This window comes from Salvia miltiorrhiza, chromosome 6 (genome assembly GCF_028751815.1).
Source record: "Salvia miltiorrhiza cultivar Shanhuang (shh) chromosome 6, IMPLAD_Smil_shh, whole genome shotgun sequence".
NCBI lineage: Eukaryota > Viridiplantae > Streptophyta > Magnoliopsida > Lamiales > Lamiaceae > Salvia > Salvia miltiorrhiza.
The window spans coordinates 40,580,106-40,605,512 of NC_080392.1; the positions used below are offsets into that span (position 1 = coordinate 40,580,106).

The 25,407-nt window shown below is 36.5% G+C and overlaps 2 protein-coding genes across 6 annotated transcripts; one reads left to right on the forward strand and one right to left on the reverse strand.

Moving 5' to 3' along the window:
• The first annotated feature begins 14,478 nt into the window (after positions 1 to 14,478).
• On the forward strand, positions 14,479 to 16,917 carry LOC130990914 (uncharacterized). Its single transcript, XM_057915141.1, has one exon. It carries the CDS (start codon positions 14,479 to 14,481, stop codon positions 16,915 to 16,917), a length of 2,439 nt encoding a protein of 812 aa, XP_057771124.1.
• A 4,166-nt stretch (positions 16,918 to 21,083) lies between these two features.
• Positions 21,084 to 23,282, reverse strand: LOC130989538 (uncharacterized). Of its 5 annotated transcripts, XM_057913515.1 has the most exons (6): positions 22,774 to 23,282; positions 22,581 to 22,640; positions 22,436 to 22,492; positions 22,261 to 22,320; positions 22,012 to 22,053; positions 21,084 to 21,375 (listed from the first exon to the last, which is right to left on the reverse strand). In XM_057913515.1, exons 2-6 carry the CDS (start codon positions 22,589 to 22,591, stop codon positions 21,297 to 21,299), a joined length of 249 nt encoding a protein of 82 aa, XP_057769498.1. In that variant the 5' UTR covers positions 22,592 to 22,640; positions 22,774 to 23,282; the 3' UTR covers positions 21,084 to 21,296. The 5 variants fall into 5 exon arrangements, 4 of the variants coding, with proteins under 4 accessions (XP_057769498.1, XP_057769496.1, XP_057769497.1 ...); XM_057913513.1 differs by having other exon boundaries at positions 22,436 to 22,640; XM_057913514.1 differs by having other exon boundaries at positions 22,581 to 23,282.
• Positions 23,283 to 25,407: the final 2,125 nt, after the last annotated feature.

Sequence of the window (25,407 nt, forward strand, 5' to 3'; positions counted from 1 at the left end):
TTCCCTGCAAGGGTAAATTTGATTTTTGAAAAAAAAAATTATTGTATTTCATTACCATTACCATCCATGAGAATGGAATCAAATAAGGATTTACCATTCCATTCCTTATGAATACCAGTCATAGGATTTTTATTACTTAGTTCATTCCATTCCTATTCCGATTCCATTACTAAAGTCATTCCATTCCATTTATATTCCATTCCTGCATACCAGCCAGGGGCGGATGTATGCTATGGCTGCACTGGGCTCCAGCCCAATTGTGATGCCCCGCTCTTTTAAATACATATTAGATTAAATATGTGCATTAGTTATAAAATTCTTTTAATTATTTATGGTGATTATTTTGTTCAGATAATATTATTTCAGCAAAAGTCTGTATAAGAGATACAGAGCTGCGATTTAATATTCAGTCATGAATGAAACCAATAATTAAATTTATTGGTTTAACTATACGTTTGAGACTTTGTTTTACCAGTTTATTGATTTAATCAATATTATTAGAAAATTTAGATTTATAACCGATTTTATAAATCGTGTTATTTAAATCAAATTGCTAGAATTATAACTTGAGATCATATGCATAATAATTTTATTATTTCGCGTTATATGTGTTAAGGTATTAAGTCGCGAATTAATTCCGACTTTCACGTATTAAATCTCAAGATTGAGGATTTAATTTATATAAATACGAGGAGTATTTATTAAACGAGAATTGGAGAATTATTACAGGAACTAGGAGAAACTAGATCACGGCACTACACGTATGTCTCGATTTTTCATCCAACACATCAATTCCTACACTATTTCCTACACTATTCCCTACACTATTCCCTATACTATTCCACCTTCACCTCCAATACACCATTACTGCAGAAGTTTTTCTAAAGATTGCAGATTTCTTCCTGTAGCATATCTGAACTCCATCACACCCCAAAGTTTCCTGTAGGAGAAGAAAATCACGCCAATATCCACAATTTTCAAAAGCTTCAGCACGCCGAGAAAGAAATTTCACGGCAAGATCACAATTGTCAAAGGATGCAAATTTCAACGATCAAATCTTCAAAAGTTGCAACTCCCGGTACCAAAATTTCCACCATTTTGATTCTGTTGTCTGCAGAAACTCCTCTATAAATTGAGGAGAGTTCTGCAGAAGGAAGAAGTGCAGCAAGAGGTGTGAGGCAAGAGAGAGTTTAGGAGATTTTTTTTTTTACTTGCAAGAGCTCAAGTGAGCTCCCTTCGCCGGGCCATTTCTTCGTCGACCGGCCACTAGGCTCTGAACCGAGAACGTGTACTCGTTCCTCCATCTTTAGGCTACCAAACCCAACAATCGAAAGGCCGAAACCTTCTCTATATTTTCCCGACCAAAGGCCACAATATCCTTCGGAGGCCAACGTCGAATTCCCGACTTAGCCACCGGCCAACTTACGGCCTTCGTTTCTCACTATCCTTACGACGAAAAAGGATCGAGAAACCATCGTTGTGTAGCCTGATCTATCTCGCACGAGGAAAACTAAGTCGTAGACCTTCGCGGCTAAACCCCATCGCGGAACGACGACCAGAAAAAAACCCCGGCGAACAACTTCCATTAGTACTCACTTGGACAAGGGTAAGTTGACGCCCTTATTTCGATGCATTCCCGTTTCTATTATATTATGAGAAATTTCTGGGGTATAGATGGGAGTGTGGTAAATATTCGTACAAAGTTTCATATCATTTGAACTTCGTTTACTACCCTTTTAAAATTCGAGAAGTCTACTGCCCGTATCTGCTAAAACTGTCGTGAGGCAGATGATTAGGTTAATTATTTCAGTAACCATATGTTGATATTTAGCTCTCAAATTTTTATTCTATGAAGATATATGTGTTAGCTATCTACATATAAAATTTGAGCTCATTCAGGTAACGTTTGCTATTTTTCAAAAATCTGGACTTTCAGTTGGCAGAAACTGCCGAATCTGGTAGGCGATGGGAAAATCGCTATATCTCTTAAACTACTTGGAGTTTTTCAACATACTTTTTTTTTTAATTAAACTAGACTCAAAGAGGTTTCTATTGATATAAAATTAGACTCCATACGAGTTCGGAGTAAAAGCAGTTTATTAGTTGAAGTTGAATATATACAGTTTTGTTGAGATGGAAATGATTCAAAATAATTCTTATTAAGGATTTTAAAGTTTTATTGTTGATAAAATATCACTTTTAGTTTATAAATGAGCTATTGAGATATATAAATATTCTGAGAAAGATTTCATGAGAACTTGTTGGTAAAATTATATTAGATGGAATAGTTGATAAATGAAATATTAAAGATTTATTAATTAAATGGTTAAAATATTAAAATTATTAGATCTTCTCGAAAATTTCTTTTTATAGTTAACTCCTTTTATTATTTTAAAATATTTTTACAAATGTTCCTAAAATCTCACAATGAAATTTTCATCAGGAATTAATGTTTAGAATTTATTAATGACTTATTAGTTCTTTTAATAGTAGCAATATATATATATATTGATTGGCATTATTAAATGGGGAAAAGGAAAATATTTTATAAATTATTCTTTATTTATAATGGATAAATAAAGGAATAATATAAAATGGGCTTTCCTACATCCTCAAAGGTACATGAAGTATTTCGATAAAAGAAGAACGATTGTATATGAGTTAGATACAGTCGTTTAAGGAAATATGGGTAGTTAGAGAAATGAGTGAATAGTGATTCACTGCATTTGTTGTTATCTTTTCTATTATTCACTCGAACACATGTTTCGTGTTATCAAAGGTTCAAATAAACAAAAGCGCCTGAGTAACCTATCGCGCTAAGGAAAGAGAATCATTGTCTTAAGTAGCAAAACACTGCAATCAGGTAGGCATTACTTTCGTATATATCAAATGAGCTTAAATGTTACGTTCAAGCAAGTTATTTCATGACAAAATCTTTGAGTTGAAGTTATTTCAAGTATTGTCTTGCCATAAAATGTTTTAATTTCAGTATGATATCTATCTGATATGGCTTTGCCAGTTATCATGTAATCGAATTCGGGTCTTGAGCAGTTGATAGCTATCCTGCCTTGGCTAGTGTACACCAGTGACCGTGAGTCATCTAGCGGGTTGGCCGGTCAAGTGACCGTGAGAGGTGGCCACCTCTCCGGCACACAGTTCCAGATATGATAGATTACAAAAGAACTTAGTCTGATCAGACGAACTTTAGAATCACAAATGAATTTAGTATGCTTAGGGCCTTTTTAAGTAAAAAAAAAACCCTTGGTTATACTATTGAAATGGCATGACAATTTACATTTATTATGTATGTATATGATTTTCGGCATATGTCTACTGAGTACTTTGTACTCAGCCCTGCATGTATTTCTAAATGTGCAGGTTGAGCAGTGATGAGTGATGATGGGGTGTCGTGCGGAGCTTTGTCATATTTACTAAATAAACTCTTGGCGATACATGTCTTCATACATGTATCACGTTCTATTTCCGCTGCGAACACTCAGTTATGATGCATATTATCCTATTATGTTGGATTGTCAAATCAAGTTATTGTATAAACACTTAAATCGGATACTCTTGACCGATTATTCGCTCTTATCTATTTATGTGTGTTTTTTTCTCATATGATGTCTCAATCTTAGTTCAATTCCTTTATTATTATTTATCACCCCTTTTCTGTCCCCTCTCCTAATTTCCCTTCCCTAGTCACGATTTCCCGGCTTACCTATCCTTAGTTAAGACCGGTCGTGACAGAATGGTATCAGAGCAGTTCGGTTGCTCTGAACCCAAGAGTTATCCCAAAATTTATTCTTTACTGAATACTAGTGTTAGAAAGGTCAGTTGACAAAAGCTCAGCACCTCATCACAACATCCTGCTCAACAGAGAAACAGAGGTAAATATTTATTAAATGTTGAGAAAGTTGTATTTTCAAATGTTTGTACAAGTGCTTAAATCTCATGCTATATGATTGAGTAGATTCCTTGATGAACTTAGATGCGTTAGAAATGTTTGATCACTCTTACAAAGAACATAGAAGCAAAACATATACATGAGTTTAGTTATCATTCATTACAGTTGAAATAAAAAACACAATAGAAGAAAGAAAATCAGGCGTCACTCGAGGATGTATAAAGATAGAGACATGACGGAGCGTGTTACTCATGATGATACGGGCATAGTTCGAATTGTTCAAACATATCAACTATTGCCTTACCCAATAAATTTATTTATTATATAGCTCGTAGTGACAAAAGTGCATTGAATGATTTACTATTTGTGCAATGAGTTGAATCTCTTTCAACCCTTAAAATTTCAATACATATGTAAGTATTGGGATTATGACTGCACGATCTAGGACTTGAGAATTATTAATTATGCATAAGTCAGAGATTAAGACCAATATTACTTATGATATGATCACGACTTGTGTTGTTAATACATGAGAGTAATTAGAAACCTACTGCTATAATAACTTATTATGAGTTTAATTATAGAACGTCATTCTTTCAAAGATGGCAAGAACACGACGCACCGCTAGAAAGCAAATGACGAGGCGACCAAGTCCTGAAAGTATCCTCAGAGAATACCGAACCTACACACGTTGTTGGAGAGATGACCTAGGAGAGTTCCTCGCCCATTATTATCGACTGTGGAAAGCTGCACATCCCCATGGAGCCACTGGTTATGACGGGATCATGCGCTTGATCTTATTACTTCCACCAGACTGGCAGGGATGGGCTACAGAGCTCGCAGGTGACTACGTACACACTGCAGAAGAGTCATTTGATCCAGAAGGCGATTTTCCACGGTTCATCGCAGCAATTCACTACACCTATGATGCCTTTGGCAGAGCATTCAGGGGACCATATATGAGGCCAGGAGACCTTGCTCCTGTTGGAGTTCGTCCGGAAGAAAGGACCCCACTTATGCCTACTCAAGCTCCTATAACAGCAGATCCACCCATCCCAATGCAGAGTGTTTCCCCACAACTGTCTGTTCTCGGTCGTCGATGCCGAAACGACTTCGAGGCCGGGACATCACGTCCAAAAACCCAAAGGAAAGAGACGCCACCACCCCAATCACCAGTCGGTACACCCCCGATACAGCCACCTCCACCAGGGGAAGAGGACCCCATTTACAGTGCGGCCATGAAACAATTAGAAGAAGTCTTGCGTCAAGCACGCGAACTTATTGATAAGGGCAAAGCCCTGGCAGGCACTGACAACGATGAAGGTGAGATCTTGCGCCAGGCACTCAAGACTGCTGAAAAAGGGAAAGCTCCAGCCCACGATGACACTGGGGGAAGTAGGAAGAAAACTCCAGGCAAGGCGAGTTGGAAGCCACTACCTGCTCAGCCTCTTTCCCTTAAGAAGGGTGCTACGACCTCCGATGCAGGAACGCCCTGCAAGGATGTGGTGAAAATCTGACTTCTCGGTGGTCGTGTTCAGCTCGGGGCAGAGGGTGAGGAAACAGAGGACTACTACCTGGATATCGACTCCGAAGAGGATCCGGAGGAAGACCCAGAAGAGGATCCGGAGGAAGACCCAGAAGAGGATCCGGAGAAGAGCAAGTCTGCTAGCTCCCATGGATCGATAGTCTAGGGCAGTTGTATTTGCTTGTATGATGTATCTCGAACTCGTGGGTTGTAATATTCATCTATCTAGGAAGTTGTTACTACAGGAACGGTAACTACCTATGGACCGTTCTATAACTCCATATTATTCGAAGAGGCCTCTAGGAGGCAGAATCTTTAAGTACTTATATATAAATTCACGCCTTCAGTAAATTCGTGTGTTAAGTACTTATTATATTTCGTTGATTTAAAAGTTTTGCATACGATATAGCTAGTACAAGGAATTGAAGAAGCAATGAACGAGTGTTAGAATACATCTACCATGTACTAATAAACATATTATATTGACTTATCAGAATGCCACCAAAGAGAGGACGTCCAAAAGGTGGGAGAAGAATCCCACAAAATGATGAAAGAGGTCCAGAACCAGGGCCAGAACCAGAAATAGCTCCACAACCAATACGGCCAGAACGTAGAATAGAGGAATTGTTTTTACGTCAAAACCCACCTGTATTCAGCGGTACAGGAGATCCAGCTGAGGCTGAAACTTGGGTGCGTGCAATCGAACGCATCTTCAACTTTCTGCGCTGCACCGACCAGGAACGTTTAACCTGTGTGTCTTTCCAACTAACGGGATCGGCTGACTTCTGGTGGGAAGCCAGAATGAAGACAATGACAGCTGATCAACTAGAAAACTTCACCTGGGAGCAGTTCAAGATAGGGATATATGATAAATATATACCCAAAAGTTACCGGAAAAAGAAAGAAATGGAATTCTATAACCTGAAACAGGGAAGAATGACGGTAACACAGTATGATAGGATGTTTTGCGACATGTCTAGGTATGCCCCAGAACTAGTTGATACAGACGAGAAAATGGCTGAAAAATTTTGTGCCGGTCTGAGGCATGAAATCAGGATGGCTTTGGCTAGTCATGGAGGGTTATCGTATACTGAATCCCTCAGTAGAGCTCTAGACATTGAGGCAGCAATGCCATGGGAAAGACCAGTGGCAACACCTATGCCACCACCCCCACAAGCCCAATCCCAGAACTACAAAGGGAAACGAAAATGGGAAGGCAATTACAATGGCCAAACTGAGAAGAAACCATGGCAGGGACAACCACCCCAGCAACAGGGCTTTGGAAGGCAAGTTGCTCCTAATCAGGCGGGGAACAACCAACAGAAAACTTCACCCTGCCCAAAGTGCAACAAAAACCATGGTGGAATCTGCAAGGCTGGCAGTGATAGTTGTTACATCTGTAACCAGAAGGGGCATTATGCAAATCGTTGCCCAAATAAGCAACACGGGATGAGCTTAAGGCCAAACCCACCATTCCAAGCCCCACATCTGAGAGCTATCCAAGCGCTACCCCAGCCACGTCATCTGCAATTGCCGCAGCCTCAACAATCACATCAACCACAGCTGCCACAACCACAGCCACGTCAGCAGCAACAAAAGATGCAACCGTATCACGCAAGAGCCTATGCTATCAAACAGAACCAGCCCGAGAAAAACCAGGGAAACCTGGCAGGTATGGGCATGCTACTCAACACACCTGTTGTACTTCTGTTTGATACGGGTGCTTCACATTCTTTCATTGCAAGTGCATGTGTGGACACCCTAGGACTCAAAATAGAAAGATCTAATCAGGACATGAGTATCTCTTCACCAATAGGAGGAACAATGACAGTAACGCATGTTTGCTCGAACTTAGAATTGAACATAGGATCACTAGAGGTCATAGCAAACAACGTATATGTTATACCGATGTCGGACGTTGATGTAATCCTAGGAATGGATTGGCTAGCTGAAAACTACGCTACAATCTTATGCAAGGAGCGGAAGATCTCTTTCAAATTTCCAGAAAAAAATGCTTGGGAATTTCACGGGACAAGAATGGGTAGGAGAATACCAATTATATCCACCCTACAAGCAAGAAAGATGATGAATAAGAAGGACTCTCAGGCATTCCTCGTGTACCTAAACGGGAAAGCTGAGACAAAAAGAGCAATTGAAGATGTGGATATCGTACGAGAATTCCGTGATGTGTTTCCAGAAGACTTGCCAGGATTGCCACCTAATAGGCAAGTGGAATTTACCATAGACTTAGAACCGGGAGCGGCGCCAGTATCAAAGGCACCGTATAGGATGGCTCCAAAAGAATTGGAGGAACTAAAAATTCAATTGCAGGAACTACTGGACCTAGGTTTCATCAGACCTAGTGTATCCCCATGGGGAGCACCAGTTTTGTTTGTCAAAAAGAAAGATGGCACCTTGAGAATGTGCATTGACTATAGAGAGCTGAACAAGCTAACACTCAAGAACAAATATCCTTTGCCAAGGATAGATGATTTGTTTGACCAACTTAGGGGTGCGAGTGTATTTTCAAAAATCGACTTGAGATCTGGCTATCATCAACTGAAGGTCAGACAAGAAGATATACCCAAAACAGCTTTTCGAACAAGGTATGGCCACTACGAGTTCGTAGTTATGCCATTCGGGCTAACAAATGCACCAGCTGTATTCATGGATCTCATGAATAGGGTTTTTCACCCCTACTTGGACAAGTTCGTCTTAGTGTTCATAGATGACGTCCTCATCTACTCCAAAAATGAAGAAGAACATAAAGAGCATTTGAGGACCACTCTACAAACGCTAAGGAATGAACGACTCTACGCCAAATTCAGCAAATGCGAGTTTTGGCTGAGAGAAGTCACATTTCTAGGACACATCGTATCATCAGAAGGAATCAAGGTAGATCCTGCTAAAGTGGAAGCAGTACAGGAATGGAAGTCGCCAACAAATCCAAACGAGATCAGGAGTTTCTTAGGATTGGCTGGCTATTATCGAAGGTTTATTGAAGGATTTTCGAAAATAGCAAGGCCAATGACGCAACTGCTCAAGAAGGGGATCAAGTATACTTGGACGGACGAGTGTGAGGAGAGTTTCCAAAAACTCAAGAAGATGCTAACTACTGCGCCGGTTTTAGCAGTCCTCGAACCAGACAAAGAATATGTAATCTACACGGATGCGTCCAAAAATGGACTAGGTTGCGTGTTGATGCAAGATGGCAAGGTAATAGCATATGCATCACGACAACTTAGACCTCATGAGTTGAATTATCCGACTCATGATCTGGAACTAGCTGCAGTAGTACATGCATTAAAAATCTGGAGACATCACCTATATGGAGTTAGGTGTGAGATTTTTACTGATCACAAAAGTCTGAAGTACTTTTTCGAGCAAAAAGATCTAAACATGAGACAAAGGAGATGGCTCGAATTAGTAAAGGACTATGACTGTGGTATTAACTACCACCCAGGCAAGGCTAATGTAGTAGCCGACGCATTAAGCCGAAAAGTCTCGTCAAAATTAGGACATCTTCTCACGAGAGAAGTTGAGCTTATAAAAGAATTTGACAAGATGAAGATAGAAGTGATTAAACCACCTGGAACTATAGCAGGCGTTGTTGAGACAATACCTAGTTTAAGAAAAATGGTGCTAGAAGCACAAAGAAAGGATGAGAAGATGGAAAAATTACGGGAAAAGATAAGATTAGGAGATCTCAAAGATTTCCAAGAAGCACCAGACAATGCCATACTCTTTGAAGGAAGGATATGCATTCCTCAAGATGAAGAACTTAAGAATAAAATCTTGAGCGAAGCCCATGATACCCCTTATACTGCCCACCCGGGAAGTACTAAGATGTATCAAGATCTAAAAGAGAATTTCTGGTGGGAAGGAATGAAACGAGATGTAGCCTCGTTTGTTGAACGATGTCTTGCTTGCCAGCAAGTGAAAGCCTTACACCAAAGGCCTTACGGGGAACTACAACCCTTGGAGATACCAGAATGGAAATGGGATGATATAGCAATGGACTTCGTCACAGGATTGCCAAGATCCAAGCGAGGTAACACGGCTATATGGGTCATTGTGGACAGACTTACGAAGTGTGCGCACTTTATACCAATCCCAATCACCCATGGATCCGACAAGTTAGCTCAACTTTATGTTAGAGAAATTGTGCGTTTGCACGGAGTGTCAAAGTCAATTACATCGGACAGAGATTCCAAGTTCACATCCAGATTCTGGATCAGTTTACAAAAAGAACTGGGCACAAGATTGAATTTTAGTACAGCTTTTCACCCACAGACAGATGGTCAGTCTGAAAGAACGATTCAAACATTGGAGGATATGCTGAGGACAGTAGTGCTAGACCAGGGTGAAAACTGGGAGCACATTTTGCCACTCATCGAGTTTGCATATAATAATAGTCACCAAGCGACTATCGCTATGGCACCCTACGAAGCACTGTATGGGAGAAAGTGTAGATCGCCACTTTATTGGGATGAAGTGGGCGAGAGAAAAATCCTAGGGCCAGACACAATAGGTGAAATGATTGAAATCGTTCGCCAAATCCGACAGAGGATTAAGGAGGCCCAGGATAGACAAAAGTCATATGCTGATAAACGCCGAACTGACTTACAATTTGAGAATGGAGAAAAAGTCTTTCTGAAAGTTTCTCCATCAAAAGGGATCATTAGGTTCGGAGTTAAAGGGAAACTTAGACCCCGATTTATAGGACCCTATGAGATCCTAGAAAGAATAGGCCCAGTGGCTTACAGGCTGGCATTACCGCCAAGCCTAGGAAATGTCCATAATGTTTTCCACGTATCACAACTTAGGAAGTACGTTTTCGATCCAAAGCACGTGATACACCAAAATGAGATGATCCTTAATCCAGACCTGAGCTATGAAGAAAGACCCGAAGCGATTTTAGATAAAAAGGTGCAACAACTCCGAAATAAATCAATCACCTCAGTGAAAGTTCTTTGGAGGCACCATGGACAAGAAGAAGCTACGTGGGAGCTCGAAGACAAGATGAAAGAAAAATATCCAGAGTTGTTTAACGAAGGTATGCAAATTTCGGGACGAAATTTATTTTAAGGGGGGTAGTATGTGATGCCCCGCTCTTTTAAATACATATTAGATTAAATATGTGCATTAGTTATAAAATTCTTTTAATTATTTATGGTGATTATTTTGTTCAGATAATATTATTTCAGCAAAAGTCTGTATAAGAGATACAGAGCTGCGATTTAATATTCAGTCATGAATGAAACCAATAATTAAATTTATTGGTTTAACTATACGTTTGAGACTTTGTTTTACCAGTTTATTGATTTAATCAATATTATTAGAAAATTTAGATTTATAACCGATTTTATAAATCGTGTTATTTAAATCAAATTGCTAGAATTATAACTTGAGATCATATGCATAATAATTTTATTATTTCGCGTTATATGTGTTAAGGTATTAAGTCGCGAATTAATTCCGACTTTCACGTATTAAATCTCAAGATTGAGGATTTAATTTATATAAATACGAGGAGTATTTATTAAACGAGAATTGGAGAATTATTACAGGAACTAGGAGAAACTAGATCACGGCACTACACGTATGTCTCGATTTTTCATCCAACACATCAATTCCTACACTATTTCCTACACTATTCCCTACACTATTCCCTATACTATTCCACCTTCACCTCCAATACACCATTACTGCAGAAGTTTTTCTAAAGATTGCAGATTTCTTCCTGTAGCATATCTGAACTCCATCACACCCCAAAGTTTCCTGTAGGAGAAGAAAATCACGCCAATATCCACAATTTTCAAAAGCTTCAGCACGCCGAGAAAGAAATTTCACGGCAAGATCACAATTGTCAAAGGATGCAAATTTCAACGATCAAATCTTCAAAAGTTGCAACTCCCGGTACCAAAATTTCCACCATTTTGATTCTGTTGTCTGCAGAAACTCCTCTATAAATTGAGGAGAGTTCTGCAGAAGGAAGAAGTGCAGCAAGAGGTGTGAGGCAAGAGAGAGTTTAGGAGATTTTTTTTTTTACTTGCAAGAGCTCAAGTGAGCTCCCTTCGCCGGGCCATTTCTTCGTCGACCGGCCACTAGGCTCTGAACCGAGAACGTGTACTCGTTCCTCCATCTTTAGGCTACCAAACCCAACAATCGAAAGGCCGAAACCTTCTCTATATTTTCCCGACCAAAGGCCACAATATCCTTCGGAGGCCAACGTCGAATTCCCGACTTAGCCACCGGCCAACTTACGGCCTTCGTTTCTCACTATCCTTACGACGAAAAAGGATCGAGAAACCATCGTTGTGTAGCCTGATCTATCTCGCACGAGGAAAACTAAGTCGTAGACCTTCGCGGCTAAACCCCATCGCGGAACGACGACCAGAAAAAAACCCCGGCGAACAACTTCCATTAGTACTCACTTGGACAAGGGTAAGTTGACGCCCTTATTTCGATGCATTCCCGTTTCTATTATATTATGAGAAATTTCTGGGGTATAGATGGGAGTGTGGTAAATATTCGTACAAAGTTTCATATCATTTGAACTTCGTTTACTACCCTTTTAAAATTCGAGAAGTCTACTGCCCGTATCTGCTAAAACTGTCGTGAGGCAGATGATTAGGTTAATTATTTCAGTAACCATATGTTGATATTTAGCTCTCAAATTTTTATTCTATGAAGATATATGTGTTAGCTATCTACATATAAAATTTGAGCTCATTCAGGTAACGTTTGCTATTTTTCAAAAATCTGGACTTTCAGTTGGCAGAAACTGCCGAATCTGGTAGGCGATGGGAAAATCGCTATATCTCTTAAACTACTTGGAGTTTTTCAACATACTTTTTTTTTTAATTAAACTAGACTCAAAGAGGTTTCTATTGATATAAAATTAGACTCCATACGAGTTCGGAGTAAAAGCAGTTTATTAGTTGAAGTTGAATATATACAGTTTTGTTGAGATGGAAATGATTCAAAATAATTCTTATTAAGGATTTTAAAGTTTTATTGTTGATAAAATATCACTTTTAGTTTATAAATGAGCTATTGAGATATATAAATATTCTGAGAAAGATTTCATGAGAACTTGTTGGTAAAATTATATTAGATGGAATAGTTGATAAATGAAATATTAAAGATTTATTAATTAAATGGTTAAAATATTAAAATTATTAGATCTTCTCGAAAATTTCTTTTTATAGTTAACTCCTTTTATTATTTTAAAATATTTTTACAAATGTTCCTAAAATCTCACAATGAAATTTTCATCAGGAATTAATGTTTAGAATTTATTAATGACTTATTAGTTCTTTTAATAGTAGCAATATATATATATATTGATTGGCATTATTAAATGGGGAAAAGGAAAATATTTTATAAATTATTCTTTATTTATAATGGATAAATAAAGGAATAATATAAAATGGGCTTTCCTACATCCTCAAAGGTACATGAAGTATTTCGATAAAAGAAGAACGATTGTATATGAGTTAGATACAGTCGTTTAAGGAAATATGGGTAGTTAGAGAAATGAGTGAATAGTGATTCACTGCATTTGTTGTTATCTTTTCTATTATTCACTCGAACACATGTTTCGTGTTATCAAAGGTTCAAATAAACAAAAGCGCCTGAGTAACCTATCGCGCTAAGGAAAGAGAATCATTGTCTTAAGTAGCAAAACACTGCAATCAGGTAGGCATTACTTTCGTATATATCAAATGAGCTTAAATGTTACGTTCAAGCAAGTTATTTCATGACAAAATCTTTGAGTTGAAGTTATTTCAAGTATTGTCTTGCCATAAAATGTTTTAATTTCAGTATGATATCTATCTGATATGGCTTTGCCAGTTATCATGTAATCGAATTCGGGTCTTGAGCAGTTGATAGCTATCCTGCCTTGGCTAGTGTACACCAGTGACCGTGAGTCATCTAGCGGGTTGGCCGGTCAAGTGACCGTGAGAGGTGGCCACCTCTCCGGCACACAGTTCCAGATATGATAGATTACAAAAGAACTTAGTCTGATCAGACGAACTTTAGAATCACAAATGAATTTAGTATGCTTAGGGCCTTTTTAAGTAAAAAAAAAACCCTTGGTTATACTATTGAAATGGCATGACAATTTACATTTATTATGTATGTATATGATTTTCGGCATATGTCTACTGAGTACTTTGTACTCAGCCCTGCATGTATTTCTAAATGTGCAGGTTCAGCAGTGATGAGTGATGATGGGGTGTCGTGCGGAGCTTTGTCATATTTACTAAATAAACTCTTGGCGATACATGTCTTCATACATGTATCACGTTCTATTTCCGCTGCGAACACTCAGTTATGATGCATATTATCCTATTATGTTGGATTGTCAAATCAAGTTATTGTATAAACACTTAAATCGGATACTCTTGACCGATTATTCGCTCTTATCTATTTATGTGTGTTTTTTTTTCATATGATGTCTCAATCTTAGTTCAATTCCTTTATTATTATTTATCACCCCTTTTCTGTCCCCTCTCCTAATTTCCCTTCCCTAGTCACGATTTCCCGGCTTACCTATCCTTAGTTAAGACCGGTCGTGACACCAATGCAAAGCCCAAATTTTTTCTATATATATATATAATATATAATAGCAAGCCCACCTCATAAATTACCCATAGCCCAGCCCAACTATCTAATGAAAACATAAAAATATTCTAACCTACCGTCAAAGACAAAGAGTGACGCACACAGCAATTGCAAAGCAATAATTTCTCCTATTGTGGCTGTGGAGAATTGAACTTCCAATTTATTTACTTATTCTCGTCTCATATTATTCAAGGTATGTAAATTCAAGAACCCTTAATATTAAAATTAAGTTTATTTTTGTTGAATTTTACTGAATACTGATGAAATTGAAACTTGAAATAGAGGTAGAAGAATTTCTTATTTTTTATTTGAAACTCACCTGTAAATTGCAATTAATATTTTAAATAAATATAAATAAATGTAATGAAATTCTTAATGTTTTTTTATATCTTGTAGTTCTTCAATAATTTAAATGGAGCATCAACATATTGCAAAGAAAGGAAAAGGACTTATATCATCTTTCTTTAAGAAACGTGATCGTCAAGATACTCAAGACAATGGAGATAGCTTGGAACCTTCAAATTCAACCATGGCCGCTGGAAATCAAACTAATCAATCTCCTTCACCTCCTATGGAGCAAAATTCAGTTACATGTATTGAGCGTGATCCGGGTAAAAGGAAACAATTGTGTGAATATTCTGTTAATGCACGAGATGATATAAGACGTGCATATCTAAAAGCTGGGCCTTATCAACCGAAAATGGAAGCGTATCCTGTTACAAAGTTTGGCACTCAAAATCGTAGCTTTCAGAAGAGATGGTTTGATAAGTTTCATTGGCTGGAGTATTCGCTTTCCACAAATAAGGCATATTGTTTCTATTGCTTTCTTTTCATCAGTGAAGTTAATCTGCCTGGCTCTTCTGCATTAGTCAAGGAAGGATTTGACAATTGGAAAAGAATAAATCAAGGAAAAAATTGTGCATTCCTTACTCATGTTGGTTCTGCAGCTACATCACCACATACTATGTGCTTAAGACGTGCAAAAGATTTGATGAGACCAGTTGGGCATATAGACAAAGTGATGCATTCTCAAACGATTATTGAGAAGGAGAGGAATCGACTGCGCTTGAAGACCTCGATCACAAGCCTCCGATGGCTTGCACTTCAAGGTTGTGCTTTTAGAGGTCATGATGAGTCTTCATCTTCATCGAATCGTGGGAATTTTATTGAATTGGTGAAGGCTTTTGCAAATATGAATAAGGAGGTAAATGAAGTTGTTCTTGATAATGCTCCGAAAAATGCCCAATATATTGCTCCAGAAATTCAAAAAGAGCTTTTGAATATTATGGACAACAGAGTACGTCAAATGATTCGTGAAGAAGTTGGAGATAAATATTTTTGTATTCTTGTTGATGAAGCACAAGATATCTCCAAGCAAGAGCAAATGGCCATTATCTTGAGGTTTGTCAATGATCATGGAATTTTAACTGAACGCTTTTTTGCAATTAAAAGTGTTAGTGACACCACTTCATTAACTTTGAAAAAAGAGATATGTCGTGTTATTTCTCATCATGATCTACATGTTGAGAAAATGAGAGGTCAGGGATATGATGGTGCTAGTAATATGCGTGGTTCATGGAATGGACTTCAGGCTTTATTTCTTAGAGATTGCCCATATGCCTATTATATCCATTGTTTTGCGCATCGACTGCAATTGGCAATAGTTTCTGCAGCTAAAGATATTGGTGTTGTTTGGGAGTTCATTTCTCACTTAGATAATGTTGTTAACATTATAACTTCTTCACCAAAGCGTGTCTCTCAACTACACGCTGCTCAAAGAAATGAAATTCAGAGTTTATTGGCTGCAGAAGAGCTTGTTTCTGGAAGTGGTGCCAATCAAATTGGTAATTTGCAGCGAGCTGGAGCTACTCGTTGGAGTTCACACTATAACTCCGTGAGGAGTTTGATAGGTATGTATCCTGCAACTTGTAAAGTGTTTGAATGTCTCATTGAACATTCTCAAAATGGAAGATCTAAGGCCGAAGTTCAAGGAGTTTACAAAAATATGGCAAGCTTTGAATTTGTATTCACATTACACCTAATGCATAGGATTATGCGAGTTACTGATTCTCTTTGTCAGATTCTTCAAAGAAAAGCTCAAGATATTTTGGCTGCTATTGCTTTTGTCTCTACTACTAAAACTATTCTTCAAGAATTGAGAGAAAGTGGCTGGGAAGAATTTTTCGAAGAAGTTAAGGTCTTTTGCTTGAAGAATGATATTGATGTCCCCGATTTGGGATCTCCATACAAGGTTGGTCGTTCTCGTGGGCAAACTACAATTGAACATCATTATCATTTTGATGTTTTCAATGGAGCAATAGATTACATCTTGATGGAGTTGAATACAAGGTTTAATGATGTGTCAGTTGAATTGCTTTCTCTCAGTGTGGCCTTAGATCCTAAAAATTCTTTTGAATCATTCGACAGTGATAATATTTGCAAGCTTGCAAGGAAATTCTATCTTGAAGATTTCACTGATCAAGATATTGTTTCATTAGAATATGAGTTGAGACATTATAAGCACGATGTGATAGTGATGCAAGAGTTTCAAGTTTCTACACTTGTTGAGTTGAGTCAACTACTTGCTAAGAGCGAAAGGTCGAAGGTCTATGTTATGTTAACTAGATTGATTCATCTCATTTTGACGCTGCCTGTTTCTACTGCTACAACTGAACGAGCATTTTCTGCAATGAAACATGTGAAGACGGCACTTCGTAACAAGATGGGGGATGATTTACTTGAAGATTCATTAATGCTTTATATTGAGAGAGATTTTGTTAAACATATAGATATAGACTCAGTTATTGATGAATTTTATGTATTGAAATCTCGCAGGGCACAACTTATGTGAACAGCGAAATATTTTGGTAGTATAAAATTTAATGTGTCGAAATATTTATTTTTCAGCCCACCCCATTATTAAATCCTGGATCCGCCCCTGATACCAGCCGTCCCCTTAGTACTGTACCGCTTGCGATGCACAGAATAAAATTAAATAAAATATATAATATAAACTAATACTAGTAATATACTAATTAATAAATCTAATATACTATCTCCGCCCCAACGAAGATGCTACATTTCTAAATATGGAAAAGAATGAGTAAGAAATTTTAATTGCATAATTACAACTAATTAATCACTCTCTTATTACCTTTTCTCTCCTACTTTATCACTTTATTATCTTATCTCTCATACTTTATCACTTTGTTACTACACAATTAAAACACTAATCTACAATTCCTTAAATTTCGTGCCGAAAAGAAATGTATCATCTTGGCTGGGACGAATGGAGTATTATATTATGACAAAAAATGAAAAAAAATTAAATAAAAATATTTAATTTCGTGTATGTACGTGGGCATATATATATATATATATATATATATATAGAGAGAGAGAGAGAGAGAGAGAGAGAGAGAGAGAGAGAGAGAGAGAGAGAGAGATAAAGGTTCAATTGAGAAATTAAATATTTTGCGAAATATTGAACAAATCAATAAATTTGATGAAGAAACATATTTGTTGAAAATCTCGCACCAGAATTCAAACCCAAATCAAAATGTTTGTTGAATAAAATTATTGGCATGTTCATCGAAATTATTGATTTGTTCAACATTTCGCAATTTCGTAAAATGTTTATATATATATATACATATATAGGGAGAGGTTCAAATAAGAACCACTAAATAAAATTAGAACAGAGAACCATTTTAAACCATTCGATCATCAAGATCTACGGTGAATGCATCATCTTGGTGGATGAATGCAGATCCTGGGTTCGAATCCTGAAGGGAGCAAAAAAATTATTATTTTCGGATGCATTAAATTTAATAGCGAATGCATTAATTTATATAGTAGATGCATTGATTTTAATGGTTCTTATGTTCTCACGATAAATGTGGTTCTCACTATAACCGCACTATATATATATATATATATATATATATATATATATATATATATAGGAATAGGATCACATAGTACTATATCTTAAAGTAGTACGTAGTACCCAATCTTAATCACACATTTTGAACATGTGGCGGATCAAGATTGTGACACGTGGCAAGGAGCTTCCAAGGCCTTCCAAGACAAAATATGCAGAGAGATAAAATCGGAATATATTTTTTGGATATTAAAAATACAAAAAAAAAAATAATTTTTTAGATTTTCTCAAAATAGACATATTTTACATGCATATAATATCACATAAAAATGCATAAAGCTTGACACAAAAATGAGTAACTTTGAATAGAAAAATGCATTTCATTTTTACAAATTTAATATTTTCGTCACCCCATCCCACTCAAAAAAAAAAAAAAAAAGAATTGGTCCCTTCAGGATTCGAACCCAGGATCTGCATTCATCCAACAAGATGATGCATCCACCGTAGATCTTGGTGATCGAATGGCTGAAAATGGTTCTCCGTTCTTTTATTTAGTGGTTCTTTCTTGAACTTCTCCCTACATATATATAGTATTTCAATTAATGCTCTCTTTATATATATTCCATCCATCCCACTAAAAATGGTACTTGATGAGGACAAAAATATGCATCCCTACAATATCGGAGGAAAGCAATCGAACGCAGGAGAGATCTACGAAAGGCAGCGCCGCCAAGCTCAAAACAACACTGACGGACCCAAAGCACCACTGCACAGAGCTATCAGAGTCCAATCCCAAGAAGCCCACTTCACTACGAAGAGCCTAATATCTCTTCGTCCACCCAAGATTGGAAGATTGCTATGAAAAGGACGCGATAAACATGAAGAGCCTAGTCCAATTACAACTCCAACAAGAGTTCTTCTCCTATTAGAATTCGTATTTATTACTTATAAATACATGTAAAACCTACTGTAAAATTCATATACAATCGTTGTTTACTTGTTCTCATAGCCTTACGCACAAATTAATACAAAGTTTTACGTTTCAATATTCTTTCTCGTGTTCTTGTTACTTTCTTCACACGGTGTTATTTTTTGGCACAACAGTACTCCCTCCGTCTCACAAAAATATGAATATTTTTTCGAGTTGGGGCGTCTCTTTCATGTTTTTATGAGACGAAGGAAGTATGTATTTTATTTTGGACTGCCTCATTGTAAGTGATCTATTTCTATAAACGACAAAATTTAACTTTGAAAAAGTGTAATCTCTACTATTTTTAATTAAGTTACATCTTATCCTTAATTTTCGCATTCAAAAGTTTTCTGCCACTTCCAAATTACAATGGAATAGAATGAATAAAATATATAGGTACGGGTGTTTCTAAGAGACCCTTTCTAACCTTGAGTCGCACCTCTCGCCTAAACTTATGGTTGGGCTTTGATAATGGGTTAAGAAGTCGTTGCTAGTGTAGGATAAACAAAACCTGATCAATATATAAGGCTAAATGGATGATTAAGATTTCTTTCCTCATTAATAATGCTTCTTTCTATATATACACAGACGAAACCTAGCTCGTCCCAACTAATTGTTTTGTGACTCTTTCTATATTTGATCATTTTTTATTTATTTATATATTAAGCCAATCAAATTTTTTGCATCGTCATTCTTTATATTTTACAATAATACTACTTGTTTATATACTAATAATTATTGATAATATAATAATGCAGATTGACTCCGAATTTCTACATGATATATTAACTCTAGACTAGCATCTATGTATAGCTTAGGCTTATGCATGAGTACGGTCGAATTTTTTATCAAATTTATTTCATTATCATTCATTCATTCATCCATAATAATAATAATAATAAAATTAAGCCATGACACAATAATGACTAATCATTTGTATTATCTAATCACTTGCATTTACAAAATGTCATTTGCTTGAAAAAGTTGCTTTATATGGTGTATAATGACTCCTCCTAGAATTGACTTGAATAGGAAAGTACGCTTTTCTAGAATAGGCCAAGTACAAACAACTCATTTAATCTCATCATATCATCAAGCATTTGTTTATGCTAAAACTCATGTTATTACTTTAATTAATCTCCACTATGGTAAAAACACTTATTAGCTCATATAATCTCATCATCATTCAACAATTTTTAATTTTTTTTTTCAGAGGTAATTCCACAAATTACTTTAATTATGTAACCCGCACGTAGGTGAGACCTCATGACCATCCAAACGGTGGAAAAACATCACCGTACGTAGGCGAAAAATGCCCTGCGTGTGGAACCTCAACACCAAATTATAATACAACACCGCATGCAGACGGGATTAATGCAACACCACCTAAAGTGGGAAAACATCATCACATGCTGATGGGATTGAACTCAAATATCTCTCATAAAGGAGAGTCTTTGGTGCCTCACCTTTGCCACTAGAGCAAGGTCTCATCGGTGTAATTCCACAAATTCTTGTGTTACAGAAATCTACTTTAGTTAATCATCCATTTTGTCACTACTAGAAAAACGCTCATAGATAACGGATTTTATCCGTTATCTATGAGCAAAAAAACCGTTGTGTATAGTGGTGTTATCTATGATACGTATCATAGACAACGGTTTAAAAACCGTTATGTATGTGAGAATAGATAACGGTACGAGACGCTCATACATAACGGTATGAAACCGTTATCTATAATGATTATACATAACGGTTTATACCGTTATGTATGAGGATTTTTCTGTTATGTTTTGTATTTTTTTTGTTTTTTTTTCCTATCATAGTTAACAGTTTTTTTCTATACATAACGGTATGAAACCGTTATCTATAATGATTATACATAACGGTTTATACCGTTATGTATGAGGATTTTTCCGTTATGTTTTGTATTTTTTTTGTTTTTTTCCTATCATAGTTAACAGTTTTTTTTCTATACATAACGGTATGAAACCGTTATCTATAATGCTTATACATAACAGTTTATAACCGTTATATATGAGAATTTGTCCGTTTTTGCACCTTTTATAACGGTTTTTTTGCACTTTATATAATTGTAGTATATTTTTAAATTTTGCAATTTTTATAAAACGACAAAATGATAAAATCAACAATAACAATATTATATATCATCCAAAATATTCATACATTATCATCCAAATTAACCAAATATCAAGTATACATCATCATTGCATATTCCGATTCAAAATTGAAAATACCAACTACCTTATAACTAAAACAAAAATCTATCATACAATGTTTCTAGCACCAAGTCTTCAAGAACTAGTTAATCAACCTGCTATGATTCTCTGGTTGTCTTTTGACCTCAAGCCATCCCAAGCTACCATAAATTCATTACGCATTCTTCTAGTTGCCTCATGCTCAAAAGCATCGCCACGGGCGCCAAGTATGCTGTCAACCTGCACTCGGCACATGGCGAAAGATAGTAATGAAGCCAAAGCAGGAATGTCTAAGTTGCACTAAGCTACTGGACAAATTATTATGCACAAGATAATAATGAAACCAAAGCATGATTATTGCCCTTTGATGAGACTATAGTTGACATTTGACAGTAGAGACAAGTTAGAAAAGTTGATCGAATATAAAAGTTAAGCTGAAACTTAAGCAACCACAACATGAGCATAAACCAAACTTTATCTCACAAATAATACAGAAATCATATTCATGGGACAGCCACAATAACACCAAACTAAGACTATAAGACTACCAGACTAAGATAATAATTAATAAACTAGTTTAAATGCAAATCAAATTGAATCATAAAATCAAAACAACAGCCACTAACTTGCCAACAACAATCACTACTCTTATAGGCACAAATTCAATTGCTCAAAACAAGAGATGGGCTAAAACTACCGAAGCAAAATGTGATTCAAACATATCCACTCATTAACCGACTTCAGTTTTCATTCTATACATAATTCACTCAGAGTTTATAATCCTCAACACAGTCCAAAATAAGTCACAATTCTTAAATTGAGATGACAGTCCAATAATCCAAAATAAGTCACAATTCTTAAATTCTTAAGTCTCACCTTTCCGACTCTGTTATATATCCACAGTCTTCATACCCCCGCCTGAAAATTAATAGATAAATATAGGGTATGAGAATACATAAATATTCAGAGGATAATCAAGCAGCCATCTTGTGTTAGTGTGTCAAAGTTGTAGCAACCCACAATGAACCCACACACATTGCAGCAACACATCCCTCATTTTAATTACATGTTACATGTGAAATTCTCATTTATAGACTAACTTACAAGAAAAACAAAGGGACTAACCTCGTAAACTTGATAGTAATGGGTTTCTCGTCAAAAGAAGAAGTGGCAATAACATTAACCCTAGTCATTGGACACGGTTGTAATTGCCCAGCACAAGTCAAAGCAACAAGAAAACATAATCAAACAATTGAGCTCCATTAACAGGTGACCTCCACAAAATTTTCACAAGATATACCTGAGAATTCTCCTGTAGATAATTCCAATCGTATCAAGACTTCCAATCGTATCAAGACTGAACAAGTAAATGAACAGGCGGTAATCTAATATAAATTTGCAGAATTTACATAGCTCAATCATACAAAAGATATATATAGTATTACTTGAGCTCCATTAACACGTGACCTCCACAAAATTTTCACAAGATATACCTGAGAATTCTCCTGCAGATAACAAAGCTTAAGAGTTCATATCTAACAATAACTAGCAATATACATAACTGTCTGAGGCAGTATTTCAGAGTGATGTAAATAAGAAGATATAAAATCTAATAAATGCTTGCAGAACTAACCATACCTATAAAAACAAACAAATGCTGCAATAAAAAGAAATGAATAATGTCATGAAGCCGAGATGCAATCTGATAAAGAGCTTTCTTCACCACAGAAGCATCACCAGATATCTGACGAACAAGCAACAGAGAGAAAAAAATTAAATCAGCATGGAGACAGTCAAATGAACATATTCAGTATATTCACATACAAAAATAAAAGCAACTAATTTTCAGGAAAAGAATGACGCATAAGTCCAAAGTGTAACCATAAACCATTTCAGCTATCAGATGCTTTTAAAAAAAAATATATCATAAAATGAAAAAGGGTTCGATAAAAAAGAAAAAGGGTTCGATAATTATCAGTTGAAGGGGCATCCATGAGAGGTAGAAGTTTGCGCAATTATCAGTTCTCCATCTCAAGGACAGATAAGCAAGGCACTTTAACTTACTCAGAGTGAATTTTGAATATAAGAAATGCTACAACTAAGTGAAAGCAAAATACAGAGCTACAGACTGGTTTTACAACAAGACAGGAAAGGTACACAGGCGCAAACTTCAACCTCTCATGGATGCCCCCTTGAAATGGCAATCACATTTAGAATTACAAGAATGCTCTTACTCTCAATAAAGACTATAATTGCTAAAATACAGTGATTCACGAAAACTAACTAAATTATGCAAAAAAGGTAATCCATTTGACCCAATTACCGCTGAATGAAAACAATTCCAACCGACTCAATAAATCAGGTATATTTTGCAAAACCACCAATTCACAATTTTTGGTTAATCAAAACCAAGTCAACACCTTGTTCGAATCTGAAAACTACAAACTAAAAAAAAAAACGCACACATACATAAGAAATCAAACTTTGTCTATATATCATTATTTACCAAACAACACTGGAGCAGCTTCAAAAAAATATAAATGGTGAGCTGCTCACTCGGAATTGTAGATACTACTCCACGGTCTCCACCCATCTGAAATCCATCTGCCAAAACAAACAAATAAATTAAACAGCCAGAGATCAAACTGATCGCCGAAAAGGGGAAATAAGGGGGATCCAAAATTTTTCTCATTGATTATAAAGTGTATTGGAGCTGCCAAGTAATTAAACGAAATACTCAAGAACTATTACAATATACACCACAAATCCCAACTATGAAAATCCATGAATAAATCCAAAATTTGCAAATTTATAACATATAAAAATTAGAAGAACAATATTAGAGAAGAGAAATGACATAGCGGGATTAAAAGCCAAGCAATAGAAACCATGGCCACAAATCTGGGATTTGGCGTCAATATTCCGGGAGCAGGGCGGTGCAAGTCAGAGCGAGGCCGACCGAGGTGGAGCGAGGCAGAGCTTGCTGGCAGGGTGGAGGCGCGAACAGAGGCGCACATACGGAGGCTCACAAAGGAGGCGTGGACGGAGGCAGACCGGAAGCGCGGCGGACCTGGGGAAAGCAGACGGAGGCGCAGAAGACCAGGGCACGACAGACTGGTGTGGCGGACAAGAGAGAAAGAGAGTGTTAGGGTTTGGTTGGGTGGGGAATTATACGCTGATTTTAGGGCAGACGGAGGCAGACCGAGGGCGCGATGGACTGGGGGAGCTGGATGAAGGCGCGGTAGATCGGGTGGCGCGGCGGACTCGGGGAAGGCGCGACAAATTGGAATTTGGGGGGAGGCGAACGAGAGAGAGAAGTGTTGGAGCTGATAAGATTTTCAAATTTTAGGAACGAAAATCTTTTTCTTTTTTCTTTTGTTTCATTTTTATTATTCAATTTTGGGTATTTAGGTTTCTAATAATATTTTCAGATTTTATTTAAAGTCTATATCTAGGAACAAAATTTTGGAACCAAATGTTATGATTTTTTTTTATTTTTCAAAGTCTATATCTAGGAATAAATTCAAATTTTAAGATAAACAATTTATTTGTTATTTTTTAATATAATATAATATTATTTTTAAAAAAATTTAAAAAAATTATACATAACAGTTTTTAGAGACGCTCATACATAACGGTTCAAAAACCGTTGTAAATGACTCTTATACATAACGGTTCTTTAGCGTTATAAATAACTGTTATAAAAGATGGTCATAGATAACGGTGGCGTAACGGTTTTGTAATACCGTTATGTATGCAACTAATAGATAACGAAAAAACATAACGCATTTGTTCAAACCGTTATCTATGCATTTAGACAACACTACATAGATAACGGATTTTCGAAAAACCGTTATCTATTCCTAAAAGTGCGCTCATACATAACGGTTTTTGCTGTTATGTATGTAAACTTTTGTAGTAGTGTGTGGATTAACCCACAATTAATTGCATATATTTGTTCTTACTCCTTGTTTCATCACGATAGGAAATGGAATGGCATCAACGTTGTTGTTTTTTTTTTTTTGGGAAAATTTTATGTAATTATTCGCCTCGTGACTTATCAATTATTGCACCAGTATATATCTCATACATCTTCATCAGCAAATTGGAAGATTTAAGAAATTATAAACTTTTCCCAGTCCTATGCATAACCAGCTTCTCGAATTATATCTTTCCAATTTTATCTAAAAAATGGTGCCGATTGTCACTTATATCAGTGTTAAATAGTAGTATCTCATAGTCATAATACTATATACTCCCTCAGTCCCAAAA

Coding starts and splice junctions, on each gene's coding strand:
- LOC130990914 (XM_057915141.1), top strand. CDS start 14,479: ATGGAGCATCAACATATTGCAAAGAAAGGAAAAGGACTTATATCATCT.
- LOC130989538 (XM_057913513.1), bottom strand. CDS start 22,557: ATGATTGAGCTATGTAAATTCTGCAAATTTATATTAGATTACCGCCTG. Junction 22,321..22,435: donor ATCTACAGGAGAATTCTCAG/GTATATCTTGTG, acceptor TCCAATGACTAG/GGTTAATGTTATTGCCACTT. Junction 22,054..22,260: donor ATTACTATCAAGTTTACGAG/GTTAGTCCCTTT, acceptor ATTAATTTTCAG/GCGGGGGTATGAAGACTGTG.